General features: G+C 29.8%; 4 protein-coding genes across 4 annotated transcripts; all 4 read left to right on the plus strand.

The window, feature by feature from the left end:
- Positions 1–229: 229 nt before the first annotated feature.
- LOC130673386 (uncharacterized) lies at positions 230–2,559 on the plus strand. Its single transcript, XM_057478376.1, has 3 exons — positions 230–629; positions 710–1,747; positions 1,812–2,559. The coding sequence occupies exons 1-3, from the start codon at positions 430–432 to the stop codon at positions 1,834–1,836; spliced, it is 1,263 nt and encodes a 420-aa protein (XP_057334359.1). The 5' UTR covers positions 230–429; the 3' UTR covers positions 1,837–2,559.
- Positions 2,560–2,740: 181 nt separating this feature from the next.
- On the plus strand, positions 2,741–8,929 carry LOC130673387 (odorant receptor 4-like). Its single transcript, XM_057478377.1, has 3 exons — positions 2,741–3,269; positions 3,363–4,059; positions 8,122–8,929. Exons 1-3 carry the CDS (start codon positions 3,111–3,113, stop codon positions 8,463–8,465), a joined length of 1,200 nt encoding a protein of 399 aa, XP_057334360.1. The 5' UTR covers positions 2,741–3,110; the 3' UTR covers positions 8,466–8,929.
- Positions 8,930–9,912: 983 nt separating this feature from the next.
- LOC130674036 (odorant receptor 4-like) lies at positions 9,913–13,096 on the plus strand. Its single transcript, XM_057479303.1, has 3 exons — positions 9,913–10,212; positions 10,798–11,494; positions 12,636–13,096. Exons 1-3 carry the CDS (start codon positions 10,054–10,056, stop codon positions 12,977–12,979), a joined length of 1,200 nt encoding a protein of 399 aa, XP_057335286.1. The 5' UTR covers positions 9,913–10,053; the 3' UTR covers positions 12,980–13,096.
- Positions 13,097–13,317: 221 nt separating this feature from the next.
- On the plus strand, positions 13,318–17,961 carry LOC130674037 (odorant receptor 2a-like). The gene is made up of 3 exons (XM_057479304.1): positions 13,318–13,963; positions 14,717–15,413; positions 17,001–17,961. The coding sequence occupies exons 1-3, from the start codon at positions 13,805–13,807 to the stop codon at positions 17,342–17,344; spliced, it is 1,200 nt and encodes a 399-aa protein (XP_057335287.1). The 5' UTR covers positions 13,318–13,804; the 3' UTR covers positions 17,345–17,961.
- Positions 17,962–18,443: the final 482 nt, after the last annotated feature.

Genomic DNA, 18,443 nt, shown 5'->3' on the forward strand with positions numbered 1-18,443 from the left:
CAAGACATATGTCGAAAAAAAAAATACAATTTATTATATTCATATAAATAGATGAAAATAGATTTGTTATCATACCCGAAGTTCCGGTTACATTATTTAAATATTACGATCACGAATAATATCACAACAACCTGAATTTCAATAAATGTTTAATTCGAAAAAAAAAATAATAATAATAACAACAACAGTAAAATCAGTAACACAATACTAAAATTTTCTAAAATAAAATGATACAGATGAATTAATAGAAGTATTCAATGGAATACAGTATCCTGGAGCGACTACTCTGAAACTGAGAGAATAAGAGGAAAAGAGTAAGATAGGAGCAATCTGATAGAACACAGATGTTCTTTGTACTCGTATAGTTTTTTTTAGGCAACATTTTTATACTCAGTTGACTTATACGGTTCTCATCGTCAACATTGCAACATGTATTCAATTAGTTTAATATTTATGTCTGTGTTTATAATTACTGCGGCAGTTAGTTATTCAAGTGATTATAATAAAAATACTGATGATAATTCAGATCAGTGTCCTAGAGCTGAATTTATTGCCGGACAGCTTGGTGTTGTTAATGTACTCGCGTTTTTAGACGCGACTCAGCCATCAAGTTATCGCCAAGCAGTTATGTAAATACTATAAATTATATTCAATTATAAACCACCACTTACAATTACTTATTTAATATTTATTTTAATAATTACTACAGGCTAAAAATATTAAAAGATCGTCTTCACCGTTCGGGTTTACCAGAAGCACTTTTTTTTGTGATAATCAAGAATTCAACTGATGAATCCTGGGAAAGAATAATAGAATCTGATAACAGGTCAATAGATTCTTTGAAAAGTATAATAGCTCCGGATATTTTTATAATTGAAGACAGCGAGGAATTGGAAATTTGGCAGGATTTTAATGGCTCGAAAGACCAAGTTATTGTAATTGATCGTTGTGGTTATCTAGCCTATCAAATTGTAGTTCCGTGGAGTATCCTTCATTTTCCTTATGTCAAAGCCGCCATTTTGTCAACGCATAAAGATGATCCTTGTGGTCCTTGTGATACTTATGCAACAGTTATTGAATTAGAAGAAGTTGAAGCCTCAACAAAGGATTTAGATTCAACTATTTCAGAAATTACTGAATCTATTGTAGACTTTACTATTCCTGAAGGAATTCCTGTTGATGAAACGGAAAATTTTGATGTTACTGAAGATAAATCAACTATAAATAATGATTTAGAAAGGGTAGATGAATCAGAAAATTTTCTTTCAGATGATAAAAAACTAAAAACTGATTTACGAATAATTATGCATGCACCTCATTATCATATGAATGGAGATGCGACTAAAAAACATGAATATTTAGTACAGGAATATTCTAAACCAAATTATCATGGACATCTAGATGTCCCAGAGTCAAATAAAGATGACCGAAGTACTAAATTAGGAGATGATTTAATTCTGTCTAATAGTATTGTTTTTGAACGTGATGAAGGCCCGGGATTTTTTGGTGAAATTGCTGATTATTGGCATGGTGTTGAAATTAATGATCCTCAGACAGTGGACGTGAATGCAGATGAATATGATGAAAGTAGTGAGAAGTTGAAAATTGTCCAGGATATCACAACAGAAATTAGTGCGGAAATTACAGAAAATAAGGAAAGAGAAATTATTGACGAAGAAGAAACAAGGAGCAAATTAATTGCACACTACAGTAGATTATTACCGTGGATTTATTACGTACTTGAGAAGTAGTTAAATTTTCTTATTTTATAAAAAAATGAATAGGGGAGATACTGAATTTAATATTTTTAGATTTCGAACTAAAGGGTTTTTGTGAGAAGAAATTGTCCAGTATATTTTTTATGACAAAATATATATGAAATTGGGGTGCATAATAAATTGAAAATTATTATCTTACAGACATCGCGTGATGCGATAGGTTTCAATATTGAGAGAAAAATATTTATATTTCTCTTTTAATAATTTTATTTTCGTGGAAATATGAACCAGTCGATACATATTTAATATGCACATTCTCTGCTTCTAGAAATAAATTTTTTTTTAGCGGGCTAAAGACGCGTCGTAGGTGAATGAACGGAATGAGTTTAATAAATAATTATCCTTATAGATTTTTCTCATATATTTTATTATAAATTTAATAAGATTAAACAAAAAATTTCCAAACTAAAATTTTGAATTGACAAATTTGAAACTTCAAGAAAAATGTTTTTTCATTAAATAATAAATATTATTAATTAATAATTGCTTGCAAAAAAATAAAGCCGTGGGACTTGTCTTAAATTAAAGTTTATTTTTTAACAAATCACAGCCTAACTTTTTTTAAAAATATTTTTACTCAAATGCACCACTTGTATTTTGGACATGAAATAATGGATATTTTAAATTAAATATAATTTTTATGAATAAAAAATTACAAAGTTCTATTCAGGGATTGAACACGGGTCCTGTAAGTTATTAGGTCAAGACTGCTGCCACAACTCTAATGTATGTATTTTTACTTATCACTTAAATTAGAAATAACATTTCTTACTTTACTTATGGATCAATTACTTAAAAATTATAAATTTTGATAAAAAAAACTCGTTTTTTAAAGTTATTCAAAATTTTATTTTTTTTTAATATATAAGTGAAAAAAAATATTTGTTTATCGTATGTCTAAAAGCAGTAACAGGTTGCTTGGTTGAAATTGATCTTTTTATTGGCACCATAAAAAAACGTGAGTTGACATCATTATTTCTTACAATCTTTTATATTAAATTTTAATCTGTACGATGCGACTGGTTTTCAGATACTGAATCCTCCTCAGCGTAAAAAAAAATGTTTCATATAAAGCGCATGTCCAAAACTTATAATTCATGCATATGAATTCATAAGAACTATCATTATTAATATTTAATAACGGAATTACTAATTGAACATAAAATGTAGCAAAATTCAAGGAAAAAATTTATTTTGAACAGTATTATAACGAGACTACAATGAAAAACTACTTATACTGAAATGTTTTTCTTATAAAAATTATAAATACATTGATTTTAAAAGAAAGACTGAAGTGAATAATTATCAAGAACACGTACGTAAGTTTTAATAATGAAGAAAAAAAGTATAGATAAAAAATTAAATTGGACGGAAGATTCAATAAATGCACTGGGCGTTTATAAAATAATAACTCGAATTATGTGTCTGTGGCCACTTGAATCGAGAACTATTTTCTGGAAAATACGCGTTACTCTATTAATTATATTTTTGGTAATATTTTATATAATAATTACAATAGAAAGGTGAATTTAGTTGTTGATCGCAGTAAAAGGAGCAACGCTCTATTATAAATTAAATTTTTAGATATTGTCATGTATATTTGTAAGTAAAGAAATGTTAGAACATTGTGGGTCAATGAAAGATCGAATTTTACTATCAGCACATCTAATAACATCAGTAACATCGGTTGCTAAAATAGTAATACTAAATATAAACCGTAAAAATCTATCTACAATAATAACAAATGCAGTTGACGATTGGGAAAAAACAAACGATGTTAATTTAAAAAAAATAATGAACCGATATGCATTAATCAATCGTACATTACTCTATATGATGCTATCACCGGCATTGCTTTACGTTATCAAAGTAACCAGTGATCGCATACCTTACACCCTAATAATTGATAATGTCACTGTATTAATACGTACCACCCCCTTGAGCTCTGAATGTTCGAACTATGCAGATGCCCATATAATTATTTATATTGTACGTTTCAGTTTTCGAGTTGCTGAGTGTTTTATTTACAATTTAACATGCACTGGACTCGATTCATTTTTTTTCTTGCTGGCAATGCATCTTTGTAGTCAGTTAGAAATATTAAATATTTATTTCAGGCAACTCATTATTGATGAAGCCGGTGTTTTTATGAAAGATAAATTTTGTAAACTTATTGCCAGACAACAACATTTATATTATTTATTAAATATTCTTGACGATTCTTTTAATTTGATGATACTCATTGTGTTGATATCAGACTTTTTTTATTTAAGTATTATGGGTATGTATTATATATATGTTTCTCAAATTTGTGACAAATTATTAGGCAATAAATGTACTATGATAAAAAATTCATGAAAACGTTTAACTTAACAAAAAGTATATTTTTTTAAGTAAATGAAGAAATAGTATATTACACACCTAGGGAAGTAAAGTAAGAAATGTCTCAGATCACATGTAATTGTTGGCCGAGGCGAAGCCGAGGTCAACGAACATGTGATCTGAGGCTTTCTTATTGACTTCCCGAGGAGTGTATACTATTTTTCTCCTCGACGGAGGCGGAAAGCGACAACTTCGTTTTGCACAGCGGGACGAAAGTTGACGCTTTCCGCCCGGAGGTGAGAAAAAGATTTTTCACGATATGCATATTTTTTGTTTGAACGATATAGATAAAATGTAAACTCTGTACGATTAAAAAAAAATTAATTTTTGGACTTTTTTGAGGATGTTGATACATTTTTAATACAATAAGCATATCCTAGGTTATCATTAATAAGTGAGAAAGTGTACAAGGGTTGTGTGCCTTTCACGGTTTTTGATTTCAATTATCTTACTTCTAAAACATCCTTTTTCCGCAAATACTCTTCATTCGTTATGGAAGTAAAATTTTTAGTAGCCCAGGAGTGAAAATCTTGTAGTTGAGGATGTTTTTTCGACGGCAGCGAGTCATTTTACTGAACCTGCAGTCCATCGAATGGCCCTTTACCATGAACGGTGGTAAAAAATGCAACTCACCATTAATTTTAAAATCATCATTATGATAGCGCATATTCATAAATGACTTTTTATTATTAAACTTGCTGTGGCACTCTGTCTGAGATATAAAACAGCGTTTGTATGGCAGCAAATTTTTATTTCAGGTAAGAAATTAATTGATTTTTAAACGAATAAATTAAAATCTTGTCATGTTTGAGACAATCAGAAATTCTAACTAGGCTGTAATATTTGATGGCATTATTTTCGTTAAAATAAACAACCATTGGAAATAAGGTAGCCTGATCATTATTCCAATGAAACGCTTGTGTTGCTTCCTGTACAATGAATGCATAATTTTCTGCAAAATCAACAACTATTGAAAGCTCGCCGTTTTTTAAATTCAGTTTTAAATCCGAAAAATATCAGCTTTGTATTTTTGCTATGAAATCGTGTTTCAAGAGTTTGTCGAGGTTCGTCCCTGACGTATCAACGAATTCTTTTGAATCTAAAACGACATCAACGACAGTATACCAATCTGTAGATGTCCACATTTTGTATTCAATCTTATTAACATCTAATTCATCAAATGATGCATTAAAATAACTAGCAATTTCTTCTCTATTCGGACACCTTTGGCAATTTCTTAATATATTCTTTGTCACAAAATCGACAATGGACACATAACATAGAAGTTTCATCCGCTTCAGGAAATTTCCAAAGATCTTGTTCTGGGAATTTGCGTAAACTTGTTTTATCTTTAATATCTAAATATATTAAATGGTAAGAAATTTATCATTGAATCAATTCCACAGAAAGGTTATAAATGATAAATCACATTATTCACTTACGTGGCTCATTAAACGGATTAAAACACTTTAATATAAGTCTGATGCGTTTACTCATATTGATAAACAATTCATACAAAAAACAATAAATTTAAATTAGGAGCAATTTTTAATTTATTTCGATTAAATAATCGTATAGAGAAATCAATAAACAAATACGTGAAAAGAAAAACTACAGTACAACTGTACAAGATATAGTTGTCCCGATGAAAGCTTGGGATTTTTTTCCCACCACGGTTTCTTCCCCCACCCTTTAAATGTTGGTTTTGGTGGCTTTGCACATGCGCACATTCAAATATCATGGTGGTAGGAGAAAAAACTGGTGGGAAAAAAATCCCAAGCTTTCATCGGGACGACTATAGTAAATGACAATTTTTAGCGACAAATTCAATTATTAAGGATCTAAGAATTAGATCTATAAAATCAATGACATGTATTTAAATGATTATTAATTTTGTTTCAACAATAAATATGCACATCGTGAAAATTAGATTTAATGGGAAAAAGTCTCAGCTTTCAGAAAAAAATATCAAATTTGATGTATCATATGATCCTTCAAGTCACTCTGACCATTAACCTACGTTTAACCTTTCGTTATTCGCGTCTTTTTTAGTTTCTCGCTCACACTGTAGCGAGTCTCTATAGGTTGAGTAGTTGTTAGGCGGCGATTCGCTCATAGCGCGAGTAACGAAAGGTTAATAAACAACTTTCGTGTTGACATTTATTCTGATTTAATAAGTGTCATAGTTACTTATTTCTTTTTTGTTTACATTGTAGAATTTGTATTGTCTGTAAATATGCTTAGAAATAAAAATAAAAGTCATGGGAAACATGAATTTGTACTTTTAAGAGCAGAAAGGTTCCGTGTCACGCGTCATCAACTATCTCGCGTTGAACATCATGGCGATGTCATACTCAATGTCGAACATGTAGCTTCATCGACCAGTGAGGGCACGATGCAGTGTAATAATGATATTGAGTGCTATACTATACTATAACCTGTGGTTCACAATTAGATCCTGAACCGGAATATGAAGAAGAGCACGATGAACCAGTGGTAGCTGAACCAATGGTAACAGACTTAGAATGGAGCAGCACGACCGAAGTATCAGTGTTGAACCTAGTGATAACGAACAATTTGGAAATCTCACTATCAGCTCAGACTACGGGAAATGAAATATTGAGTGATGTTATTGATGATTTAGATGAAATAGAAGAAATTCGTCAATGGGCATTGATAAATCCGCCAATTTCTCATGCGCGATTAGAACAATTAATGGACATTTTAAGGCGCCGATGCTATCCAGAATTACCAAAAACTGCTAAGACCTTTCTGGGTACAACCTCTACCAACTACGAACTATAAAATTTTGAAAATGATGGCGAATTTGTACATTTTGGAATTCAAAAAAATTTAGAAAAGTGTTTCAATTGTGAACTGCATGAAATCAACGAAATCGAACTTCTTATTAATGTTGATGGTGTACCTTTGTTCAAATCGAGTAAAAAACAGTAGTGGCCTATTCTTTGTCAGGTATTTAGTATACCTAATCGTTATAAGCCATTCCCGGTTGCTATTTACTGAGGGAACACCAAACCATCCGATCTCGATCATTATTTTAACAAATTTATTAATGAAATTAATGAATTACAAGCTACAGGACTCACCGTGAATAGTCGTTTGTGCAATGTTTCCATCAAGGCATTTGTTTGCGATAGGCCAGCACGATAACTATTAAAGTGTATCAAAAATCATAGAGGGTATTATGCATGTGAAAGATGTACAATCAAAGGTGTGCGACATAAAAATCGAACTGTATATCCATTAATAAGTCAGTATGAGCCACATACGAATGTGGCTTCTACACTGCTGCCTGAACAGGAAGCTGAATTTGGACCAAACTAGGTTGGAGTAATCTCATACGAATGTGGTTTCCAACTTTGTGTCGCATCAGGCTTCCGAATTAGGGGGGATTCCGAACGTGCGTTATTTTCGTAACAAGGACCAAGTGCGGTTGCCTCATTTGGGGCACACTCGGAATTAGGCATGCCTTATTCGGACCGAATAAAAAACGAATCAAAATTTCTAGTCGCGATGCGCCGATCAGAAAAAAAAATAATCGTTTTTTTTCACTTTAATCGAATTTTAAAAGGTCTTCTGTAACTTATAATAAAAAATAAACATTTTCATTGAGAAGCTGAGAATTTTTCCTACAAAAAGCTGTCATGTGCTCAATTTTTAACAAACGTTTTTTACGATAAGAAAATTAATGAAAAGTAAGAAAAAAAATTTTTTCAAAAAATCAAAAAATCATAACTTCGAAATAGCTACGTATTAAAGGTTTCAAATTTTTAGTGAAATTTTTATTTTTGAATATATAAAACACCTTCACAAAGTTTGAACCAAAACAGCGAGGATTGCCTTGTAAAAATAACTTCATTTGGTGGAATAACCCACATATGTGTATATATTAAAATACTAGAATAAACTGATCGTTTTTTAATAAAATAATTTATTCCAGCTTTTACCTCACTTTTTTACGTAAAGGAACAAAAGATCATGGAGGCAGCCGTGATAAGTGCAGCTATTTCTTTAAATGTTTCAATTGAATTATTTTTGTACTGTTTCGTCGGGGAAAAATTAACCAACGAAGTAGACAAATCGTCATTCGCAATGTACAGCACAAGCTGGTACAATTTAAAAACAAATGTATCGAAAAATATTATTTTCGTTATATTAAAATGTAGCAAAGAGTTCCGTATAACAGGCGGTAAACTATTTCAAATGAATTTAGAAAATTTTAAAACTATTGTTAAAACTCTTGGAAGTTTTTTTTCAGTTATACGTTTAGTAGTTTTTGAATAATTATTTGTTGCTTAATTATAAAGTTATACATGTATTAATTTAATATTGATATAGAAAAAATATAAATAATCAACTATTTTGGTAAGTCCATTTTATATATATTGAAGAAGAAAAATAAATTGGTCGAATTATTAATCGAATCAAAAATAATTGAACCCTTAGAACTCACATTAAAAGACAATGTAACCTTGGAACTTTTTTAAAGCATCCCCTATTTTTTCTAGCTATATTAAAAAAAATCTGGGCGTCGGTTGACCCTGCGGGCCAGCTCTAAACTTCTCACTGTTTTCGAGCTTAAGGAGCCATTGCTTGCCACTGTATGCCATTGTTTTCGGAAAAACCGTTTTTTAACATTTCTTTCTCCCACGATATCTCGCGAACGAATTAACCGATCGAGATGGTTGAGGTGGAAATCGACGCACTTTATTGTGTTCCAGAGCTGAGTAGATTTTGAATTCGATCGATCGAGCCGTTTCTGAAAAATTTTAAAAAAACTAAAAAAAACCATTTTTTTTTTTGTATTTCTTTAATATCTTAGAATTTATTGAATCAATCGATCTGAAATTTTCAGGAAAGTTGATGGCCAATAAACTCTTTCAATTGCCGCAAGAACCATCTCAATCGGTTATTTCACTAAAAAGATATGGAGAGTTTAGATCCATACACGCACGCACGCACACACACACACACACACACACATACACACACACACACTCCCGCGCCGGAGTATACCAATACTCGGACATCATTCTGAAAATCGTCAGAATAGCCTTCTAGGACCTCAAAACGCCGACATCCGGTGAAAGTTCGATTTTCGAAGGCCGGGGTGGAAACAATAACTTCTCGAATTTTCCGAAAATCGTCGATTTTTTTTGAGTTAAATTAAAAAAAAATCACCACTTATAATAGAAGTAATTGTTCTAACTTTAGCAGCAAGTGGATCACTTTTATTTATAACTAATAATAAAAAAAAAAAATCATTTTATGAAAAAACTATTTTTAATAGTAATGAAAAAAAAAATTATTTTTATTGAGTATGTAATTTAAAAAAGTGCTCGTTCACCTTTACCATGAAAAGCAGCAACAAGTTGCTGAGTTAAACTTCATTTTTTTCTAAGAATAAGAGAAAAAGATTGACATTATTGATTCGAAAGTTTGAATAAAAATTTTCTCATTATGATTCTTATTATTAAGATTAAAATAAAAAAGAAACTACTTTACACAATATATGATATCAAAATTAAATTTAATGTACTCTTAGTCTATTTGATGCAACTGGTTGTAAGGTACTGAATCGTCCTCAGCGTAAAAAAAAATGTTTCATATAACGCGCATGTCCAAAACTTATTATTCATACATATGAATTCATAAAAACTATCATCATTAATATTTAATAACGGAATTACTAACTGAACATAAAATGTAGCAAAATTCAAGGAAAAAATTTATTTTGAATAGTATTATAACAGCACTACAATGAAATACTACTTATACTAAAATGTTTTTCTTATAAAAATTATAAATACATTGATTTTAAAAGAAAGACTGAAGTGAATAATTATTAAGAATACGTACGTGAGTTTTAATAATGAAGAAAAAAGTTATAAATAAAAAATTAAATTGGACGAAAGATTCAATAAATGCACTAGGCGTTTATAAAATAATAACCCAAATTATGTGTCTGTGGCCACTCGAATCGAGAACTATTTACTGGAAAATACGTATTTCACTATTAATCATTTATTTGGTAATACTTCACATAATAATAATTATAAGAGGGTAAATTTTCGAGGAAGAAATGTACCGTAAATAAAAGAATACAAAATGAAAAATAAAAAAACTATCACATTGTTACATACTTAATGTTTGAACTGTTTTAAAATAGAGAGACTTTGCAGGAATGGAGCGAGATCTACGCAGCAGCAGTAGATTTTTCAAAAATATTTTTTCATTGACCCGTACATATTCTAGTCAGCTGAACGTTTACTTTCATAGAAATTTGTCTAGTTTTAAATTCATGTTAATTTGTATTTATTACTTGAGAAAACATACTTTTAAAAAAGTATAATAGTGATTTTTTAAATGGTAATATTCTCTTGGCAACATAGTTATATTTACTTTGTCACCAAAGCTATATCCTCTTAACTTTGTCATTGATATTAAGCGAGAATGTTAATTACTATGCTGTAATGTAGTAATTACTAGGCTTCTACAGGAGTACCAACTCTACTTTTATCAACGTTATAGAGTAATATTTACGGTGCGTTTCTCTCCGTATGGATATTAGTCACAGTAATAAAAGCATTTACTCAATTAAAAACTAAATTTTCAGATACTGTCATGTATATTTGTAAGTAAAGAAATGCTAGAACATTGTGGATCAATGAAAGATCGCATTTTACTGTCAGCACATTTATTAGCATCAGTCACATCTGTTGGTAAAATAATAATACTGAATGTAAACCGTAAAAATCTATCTACAATTATAACGAATGCAGTTGACGATTGGGAAAAAACAAACGATGTTAATTTTAAAAAAATAATGAATCGATATGCATTAATCAATCGTACATTACTTTATATGATGCTATCACCGGCATTGCTTTACGTTATCAAAGTAACCAGTGATCGCATACCTTACACCCTAATAATTGATAATGCTACTGTATTAATACGTACCACCCCCTTGAGTTCTGAATGTTCGAACTATGCAGATGCCCATTTAATTATTTATATTGTACGTTTCAGTTTTCGAGTCGCTGAGTGTTTTATATACAACTTAACAAACAATGGACTCGATTCATTTTTTTTCTTACTGGCAATGCATCTTTGCAGTCAATTAGAAATATTAAATATTTATTTCAGGCAACTCATTATTGATGAAGCCGGTGTATTTATGAAAGATAAATTTTGTAAACTTATTGCTAGACAACAACATTTATATTATTTATTAAATATTCTTGACGATTCTTTTAATTTGATGATACTCATTGTGTTGATATCAGACTTTTTTTATTTAAGTATTATAGGTATGTATTAATATACTCTTTAAAACTGAATTAGTGAAAATTAGTGAATATATTCACTCTTTGCAAGTGAATTTCACTAATTCACTTTTAGAGAGTAGGTATATTATGTATTTAAGATGCTAATTCTTATTGAATTATAAAGTCGTAAATTTTGACGCGATCAATTTTTCAAGACCTTTCAAAATTTTAGAAGCAAGTAAGCGCCCTTTCGATAAGAATAAACTTATAACATAAAGTGAAATAGTAATTTATAAATATTTAGTAAAATCTCCACTTACAGTAGATTAAAAATGTCCCAACAACAGTAAGTATTTTAGTATTTCATATCACCTGCATCGAAACTGCTCGCCCAGATAGGCATTTTGTCCCCAACTTGACGTAAATCTGGTGCCGAAACTTGACAGCAACATTCCTGCAACTCGTTGTGCGCAACAGTTGATGGCAATTTTCTGGTTAGTTTTTAAGAAACTGTTGATCTACAATTCAATACAAGCAACGTGGTGAAAACTTTATGTGCCAAGTTGCCTTCATATTGTGGCCACAGATTGACGGCAACTTTCTGGGAAAGTTAAAGCCAATTCGTAACTAATAGTTGGATACCGAATGTTATCCTCAAATTGAGAGCACATTGATCATCATTATTTCTCAATAAAAGACCCAGAGAAATGGTACTTATCTGAGGCGAGTTTTTTATGCCTGTTTTATAAGTCGAAACAAGCCAATTTCGTATCAATAAGATTTAGCGGGTAGAAGCTGATCAGTTTTTACCCGAGGAAATTAAGAACTCATTAGTTTCTGCCCACTAAATTAGTTTCTAATTTAATTTCATACCTGGCTTTAGACTTTAAAACTCCCAGTACCAATGCAGGTAATATGAAAAATATAGTGCATAGCGTTGGATGATATACAACACGATTTTATACATCGGGTGATGCCAACTTCACTTTCATCTAAAATCATCTTGTCTTTTTTCTTACGACACCATATACTATTCTTCTTAATACTATAGAATCTTTATTTCTTTTTTTTTTTTTCCAACAGAACATTTTCTTTAGAACTAATTCCCAATACTGAATTTACCCTGTGAAATTTACACACCAAATATTGTAATTATAATATTTAATAAAATAATTTATTACAGCTTTCACCTCACTTGTTTACATAAAGGAACAAAAAATAATGGAAGCTGTTGTAATAACTGCAGCTATTTCATTAAATGTTTCATTTGAATTATTTTTGTACTGTTTCGTCGGGGAAAAATTAACCAACGAAGTAGACAAATCGTCATTCGCAATGTACAGCACAGGCTGGTACAATTTAAAACCAAGTGTATGGAAAAATATAATGTTCGTTACTTTGAAATGTAGTAAAGAGTTCCGTATAACAGGCGGTAAACTATTTAAAATGAATTTAGAAAATTTTAAGACTATTGTTAAAACTCTTGGAAGTTTTCTTTCAGTTATACGTTTAGTAGTTTTTGAATAATTATTTATTGTTTAATTATGAAGTTATGCATTCATGTCATATAAATTAAGATAATTTTAAGGCCATAGTCAAAACTTTGAAATTTTTTTTCCATCATCCGTTTGGTAATTTTCAAATTGTTGATATTCCGAATAATTGTATATATTGATAATATAATAAATATTTATAAACATATAAATGTTACTTTATAAAAAATTTCAATTTTTTTTAGGGGGAAAATTTTTTCAAATAATTAATTAATTACTCACTTAAATTGTCTCAATTAGCTCCATGTCATAAATATTCAATGAAAAAGAAAAAAAAAAAAAAAAAAAAAAAAAAAAGTAAATACTCAGAAAAATAAGAAAAGTAAATTTTATAAAACTTCAAGTTTAATAAATTTTCCAACTCGCTGAATCCAAATTTAAAGTTAAAGTTGACTCGAAACATTTTTATATCGCCACTTAAATTTGAAAAGCTTGAGCGCTTAGCCCAACACTACCAAGACGCCCGATAAGTACATATATTGTCATTGAAAAATCGATTCCCTACAATGTAATAGTGAAGCTTAAGATTGAATCTATTCGATACAACCGGTCACAAGAAACTGAATCGTCTTCAGTGACAGAAAAATTAAATTCTACAATGCGCATATGCAAACTTTATTATTAATATATACACATTTATGCAAATAGTCGTGTGGAATATACGATGGCTGAATTTCTTTGTACCCCATATGTCACAATATATCGTCGTCTAAAAATAAAACCGGACTTCTATACGTTCTGAGAAAAAATAATAATATCTCGAGCATTAAAAAAAAAATCGCAAGACAAAACATTGAACATGAGGAAGAAAACACTGAATGAACCGATAAATTGGACTGAAGATTCAATAAACGCTTTAGGATTGTACAAAATAATAACCCAAATAATTTGTTCGTGGCCACTTGAGCCGCGTAATATTTACTGGAAAATACGTATCACTCTATTGCTTATTTTTTTGGTAACACAAAAATTTATATTATTTTTATGTAAATGTTCGTCAATATGTATACGGGTAATTGTTCGCTATTGAAATTTTGACGTCAAAAAAAAAAATTATAAAATAAAATTTTTAAAAGGTTGCGTTTAATTAAAATTAAAAATTTTAGTTTTTATTATTAACGAGAACGATTTTTTTAACCCCTCGTGTAAACAAATAGTTCTAAAAGTGTTAAGCGATATTTTTTTTTTAATTTTATCCCGCGTCAAAAACGAAATTCCGGTTTGGGCCTCAGGACACTCAAAGTCCTCATATCTGATGTGAGATGAGAGCTATAAGATCTAAATGAGAATTCTTCATCGGTTCAAAATTGTACTCTCTAAACATGAATTAGTGAAAATAAGTGAATATTCACTAATTCAAAGTGCAAATCCAACCACTAATCCAAAAAGTGGTTCGATTGGCACTCGAAATTAGTGGATATTCGTTATATTTCACTTATTCATGTTTAGAGAGTAGTGATCAAGTTCTCAAAATCTTCAAGAAAAAGAAAACAAAAGTGTGTTATTTAAAATGAAATAAACAATTTACAATCTTTGAGCTCTTTGAGCTCGAAAACAGCAAGAAGTTTTGGGGCTGGCTTGCAGGGCCAACCGATGCCCAGATTTTTTTTTATCTAGAACATAATTAATATAATTTTCAATACTAAATATTCACCCATATACATATACATATACATATAAATGTATCTTTATGTTTGATTAAAAATTAAAGGTTATCTCGGGTTTTATTTTAAGCGAAGAATTGTTCGATCACTGTGGCCCTACTGGTGACATTGTTTTTATATTCGGTCTTTTTATAAGCACCCTATCAGCAGTATCAAAAATAATATTACTAAATATCTATCATGACAACATGATAATTATAATCGATAACATAATTAATGACTGGTGGGACGCTAAAGATAACGATTATTTGAAAGCAATAATGCGTAAATATTCATCTTTAAACCGCTTATTATTTTACATGATATTAACACCTTTGTTAATTTATATATTTAAAATATCAAGTGAACGAATACCTTATACAACTATGATTGATAATGTTACTGTATTAATACGAACAACTCCAGTAAGTTCTGAATGCTGGAATTACGCAAATACGCCTGTAATTATTTACATAACACGGTTTGTTTCCCGTATTATTGAATGTTGTATTTACAATATCGCAAGCGGCGGAGTAGATTTGTATTTTTTTGTGATAGCTATGCATATTTGTGGACAAGTTGAAATAATAAGTTTACGTTTTCAAAAATTTTATTTAAACAATCAAATTTTTGACAGAAATAAATTATTGGTGATTATTAACCGGCAAAAATGTTTATTGGAGTTGATTGATTGTCTGCTCGATGCTTTTGAATTTTTAATGCTCGTTGTATTGCTTTCATCAACAATTCAATTAAATGTTATTGGTAATTGTAATTATTAATTAGATTAATCAATTAATTAAACATGAATAATCGCAATAACGCGTCAACCCACAAAAAATCGATTTTTGAGATTTCTGTAGCAAATGATTCCTTAGTGACTAAAAAGTTTTTTTCGAGTAGTTTAGCGTTAAAATCAAAAGTTTTAAAATCATAATATCAAAATCATTGTTAAAAAAAATTAATTATATGGAATAAATTTCTTTGCAAATTCGAGTTAAATAACTTGAGTTTAAATTCTAGATTGCAGAGAGCGATTCATTAAATATGCCCGGGTCAAAAATAAAACTTGATTCAGGCTCGCTTCACCTTATTTTCTTTTGAATTTATCGATTTGCTGACGATTTTTCGATAAGATCTCGACTTTTTCGACTTAAATAAAATTTTTTTTCCACTTTTTGCATCTTAGATTCAACTTATTCGTATTTTTTTATCTTAGTTTGAACTTATTCGTCTTTACTTCGAGCACGATAGTCATTAACCTTAATACTTTTGACTTGTTGAAATAAGTCGAAAAAAAGTTATTTATTCGTCTTACTTTTGCCTTAGTATATAAAAATTATTTTACCTTAGTTTTGACTTTTTCGCTTTATAATTTAAGTCGAATAAGTCTAAATCAAATCGATTTCGACTTGATTTAAACTTTTTCGTCTTAAATCGTGACTAAGTAAGCCAAGTAAGTCTAAACCAAGGCGAAAATTCAATGTATTTCATATCTCCGTAAAAAAAAGTCGAGTGTCTTATGAAAAACGGCTCCAAATTTTGACTTGGTAAACCAAGTCTAAACCAAGTTTTATTTTTGACCCGGGTGTTAGAAAAAAATTAAAGTAACTTAGTACGTTATTGCAAAAAATACAACGGGGAAAGAAATTTACCGTAAGTATTACGACCCGAAATGGAGAATAAAATAACTGTTATATTGCTCTAATAGTACTCAGTTCAGGAAAAAAGAAATATTGTAAATTTTAATATGTCGCATAGTAAATGGTACTATATTTTAATGTATAATGAGTCCTATATTGTCGACACATTATTTTCGAGTGATGCCCGCATCAAAAATAAAATTTGATTTAGACTTGGTCGTCTTAAATCGTGACTAAGCCAGTTAAGTCGAAAACAAGGCGAATTCGACTTAGGCCATAGTAAAATTTCCAATGGTTACACGTAATTTGTGATATAATCGTTACGCATTTTACTATGATCATAGTAATTTTTGCATGTGTTTATTTAAATTTCCGACAGGTGGCCAACACGGCCCGGCATCGCTATAACACCATAACATTTCAATCAAGAATAATTTCTCCGTATATAAAACGGTTTTGAGAATTAAATTGGCTATTTTATAATTCGTAATACAAAATTTAAGTTCATTTTAAATGGATTACTTATTTTAGATCCTCAAACTATTAAATTTTCTTCCTTGGGTTTTGATTGATAAAGTCACTCCCAAGCAATCTATGCTCGAATACTTTCATCATAAATGTTATGAAATCTTTAATGTTGGTTGACTAGTTATTGCTTATCTACGTCTAATTGATTAGTTAATTAATTAATGAAATTAATTTTTTACAGCCTATACTGTGCTTTTTTATATGAAAGAAAATAATATTAAAGCAGCTATCGAGATAACAAGTGGAACATTTTTTTATGTTTTTACGGAGCTATATATTTATTGCTACATTGGTGATAAATTGTCATCACAAATTGATAAATTATGTTTTGCTGTTTACGATTGTTGTTGGTATAATTTTCCAATTAATGCGCTCAAAGATATTGTCTTCGTGATGATGAAGAATAATCGAGGATTCAGTTTAACGGCGGGTAAAATTTACGTTATGAATTTAGAAAATTTCAAAAATATTGTTAAGACAATGGGTTCATTTTTTTCTGTTATGAGACTAATGGTTTATAAATGAAAAAGAAAATTTTTGTTCAAATAACACTAGGAAAATAAAGACTTTTAATAACAGACTACACACTGTGATGGCGAATTCCAAGTGAAGATTGGCTGCATGAGCTGACGGCTAGAGCTGTAACCATTATCTCAAATCATGTTTTATATCTGCCAGGTTATTGTTTCAATAATTACCTGCATTGAGACTCAAAATTTTATTGTTTTGAGTAAAATGAAAAAAAAAAAAATTTAATACTAGTAGAGCATCAGAGTATGAGCAAACTAAATTGTCGACTTCGTCATAAGTTAAAGTGTCATTTATTTATTTTAAGACTTATTACAACACAAGTTGTAATGCAAGTAATATGAAAATATACTTACACAGTGCATTTTTAATGCAACTGCTTTAAATCCTAACAAAAAGACCGAAAAATATCTATATTGAAACTAGAATCCTAAAAAATTCAAGACTTGCCTATATTTTAAGCAATAATTATTCCGCGCTCATTTCAAATTACATTTAAAAAATAAAAATAAACGTATCAATTATTAAAAAAATTTGATCAGAAAATACGAATTAATTAAAAGAAATAAATAAATTCCTAGTAGCATTTTTAGGGAATTTTTTATGTAAATCTGTATCTGAACCCCTAAGCAAGTCTGCATGATTAGTCTTTGCCAAGTCTAAAGAAAGATACTTTCCGGAAGATATCTTAAGTAGGATAGAAGGACCATTTGTGACCACTACTCCATATTTGGACATTCAATGCTTTACCTTAATTAATGAAAAAGCATTGAAAAAAATTCCATTGTAATAGTGTAATAAAAGTATCTTCGAACACATTTAAAAATTAACCCTAATACCTTGAAAATGGGTCGTTTTTGTCCATGAATTTTCAAATATTCTACTGTAAACAGCCTACATGCCTTCGAATTTTGATAAAAATGTTTATTGAAAAAAGGATTTTCGGGGCTGGCAACAACTCCATCACATAGTTAGGAGTCCAAAGAAGATCAACGAATTTTTGCAGATTATTCCTTACAGAATAGCATAATAAATGAGCGGCGGAAGCTAATGACTCATGTTCACCCGTATGAAAAAGCAATATATGAGCTTCAGT

This window comes from Microplitis mediator, chromosome 8 (assembly GCF_029852145.1).
Source record: "Microplitis mediator isolate UGA2020A chromosome 8, iyMicMedi2.1, whole genome shotgun sequence".
Taxonomy (NCBI): domain Eukaryota; kingdom Metazoa; phylum Arthropoda; class Insecta; order Hymenoptera; family Braconidae; genus Microplitis; species Microplitis mediator.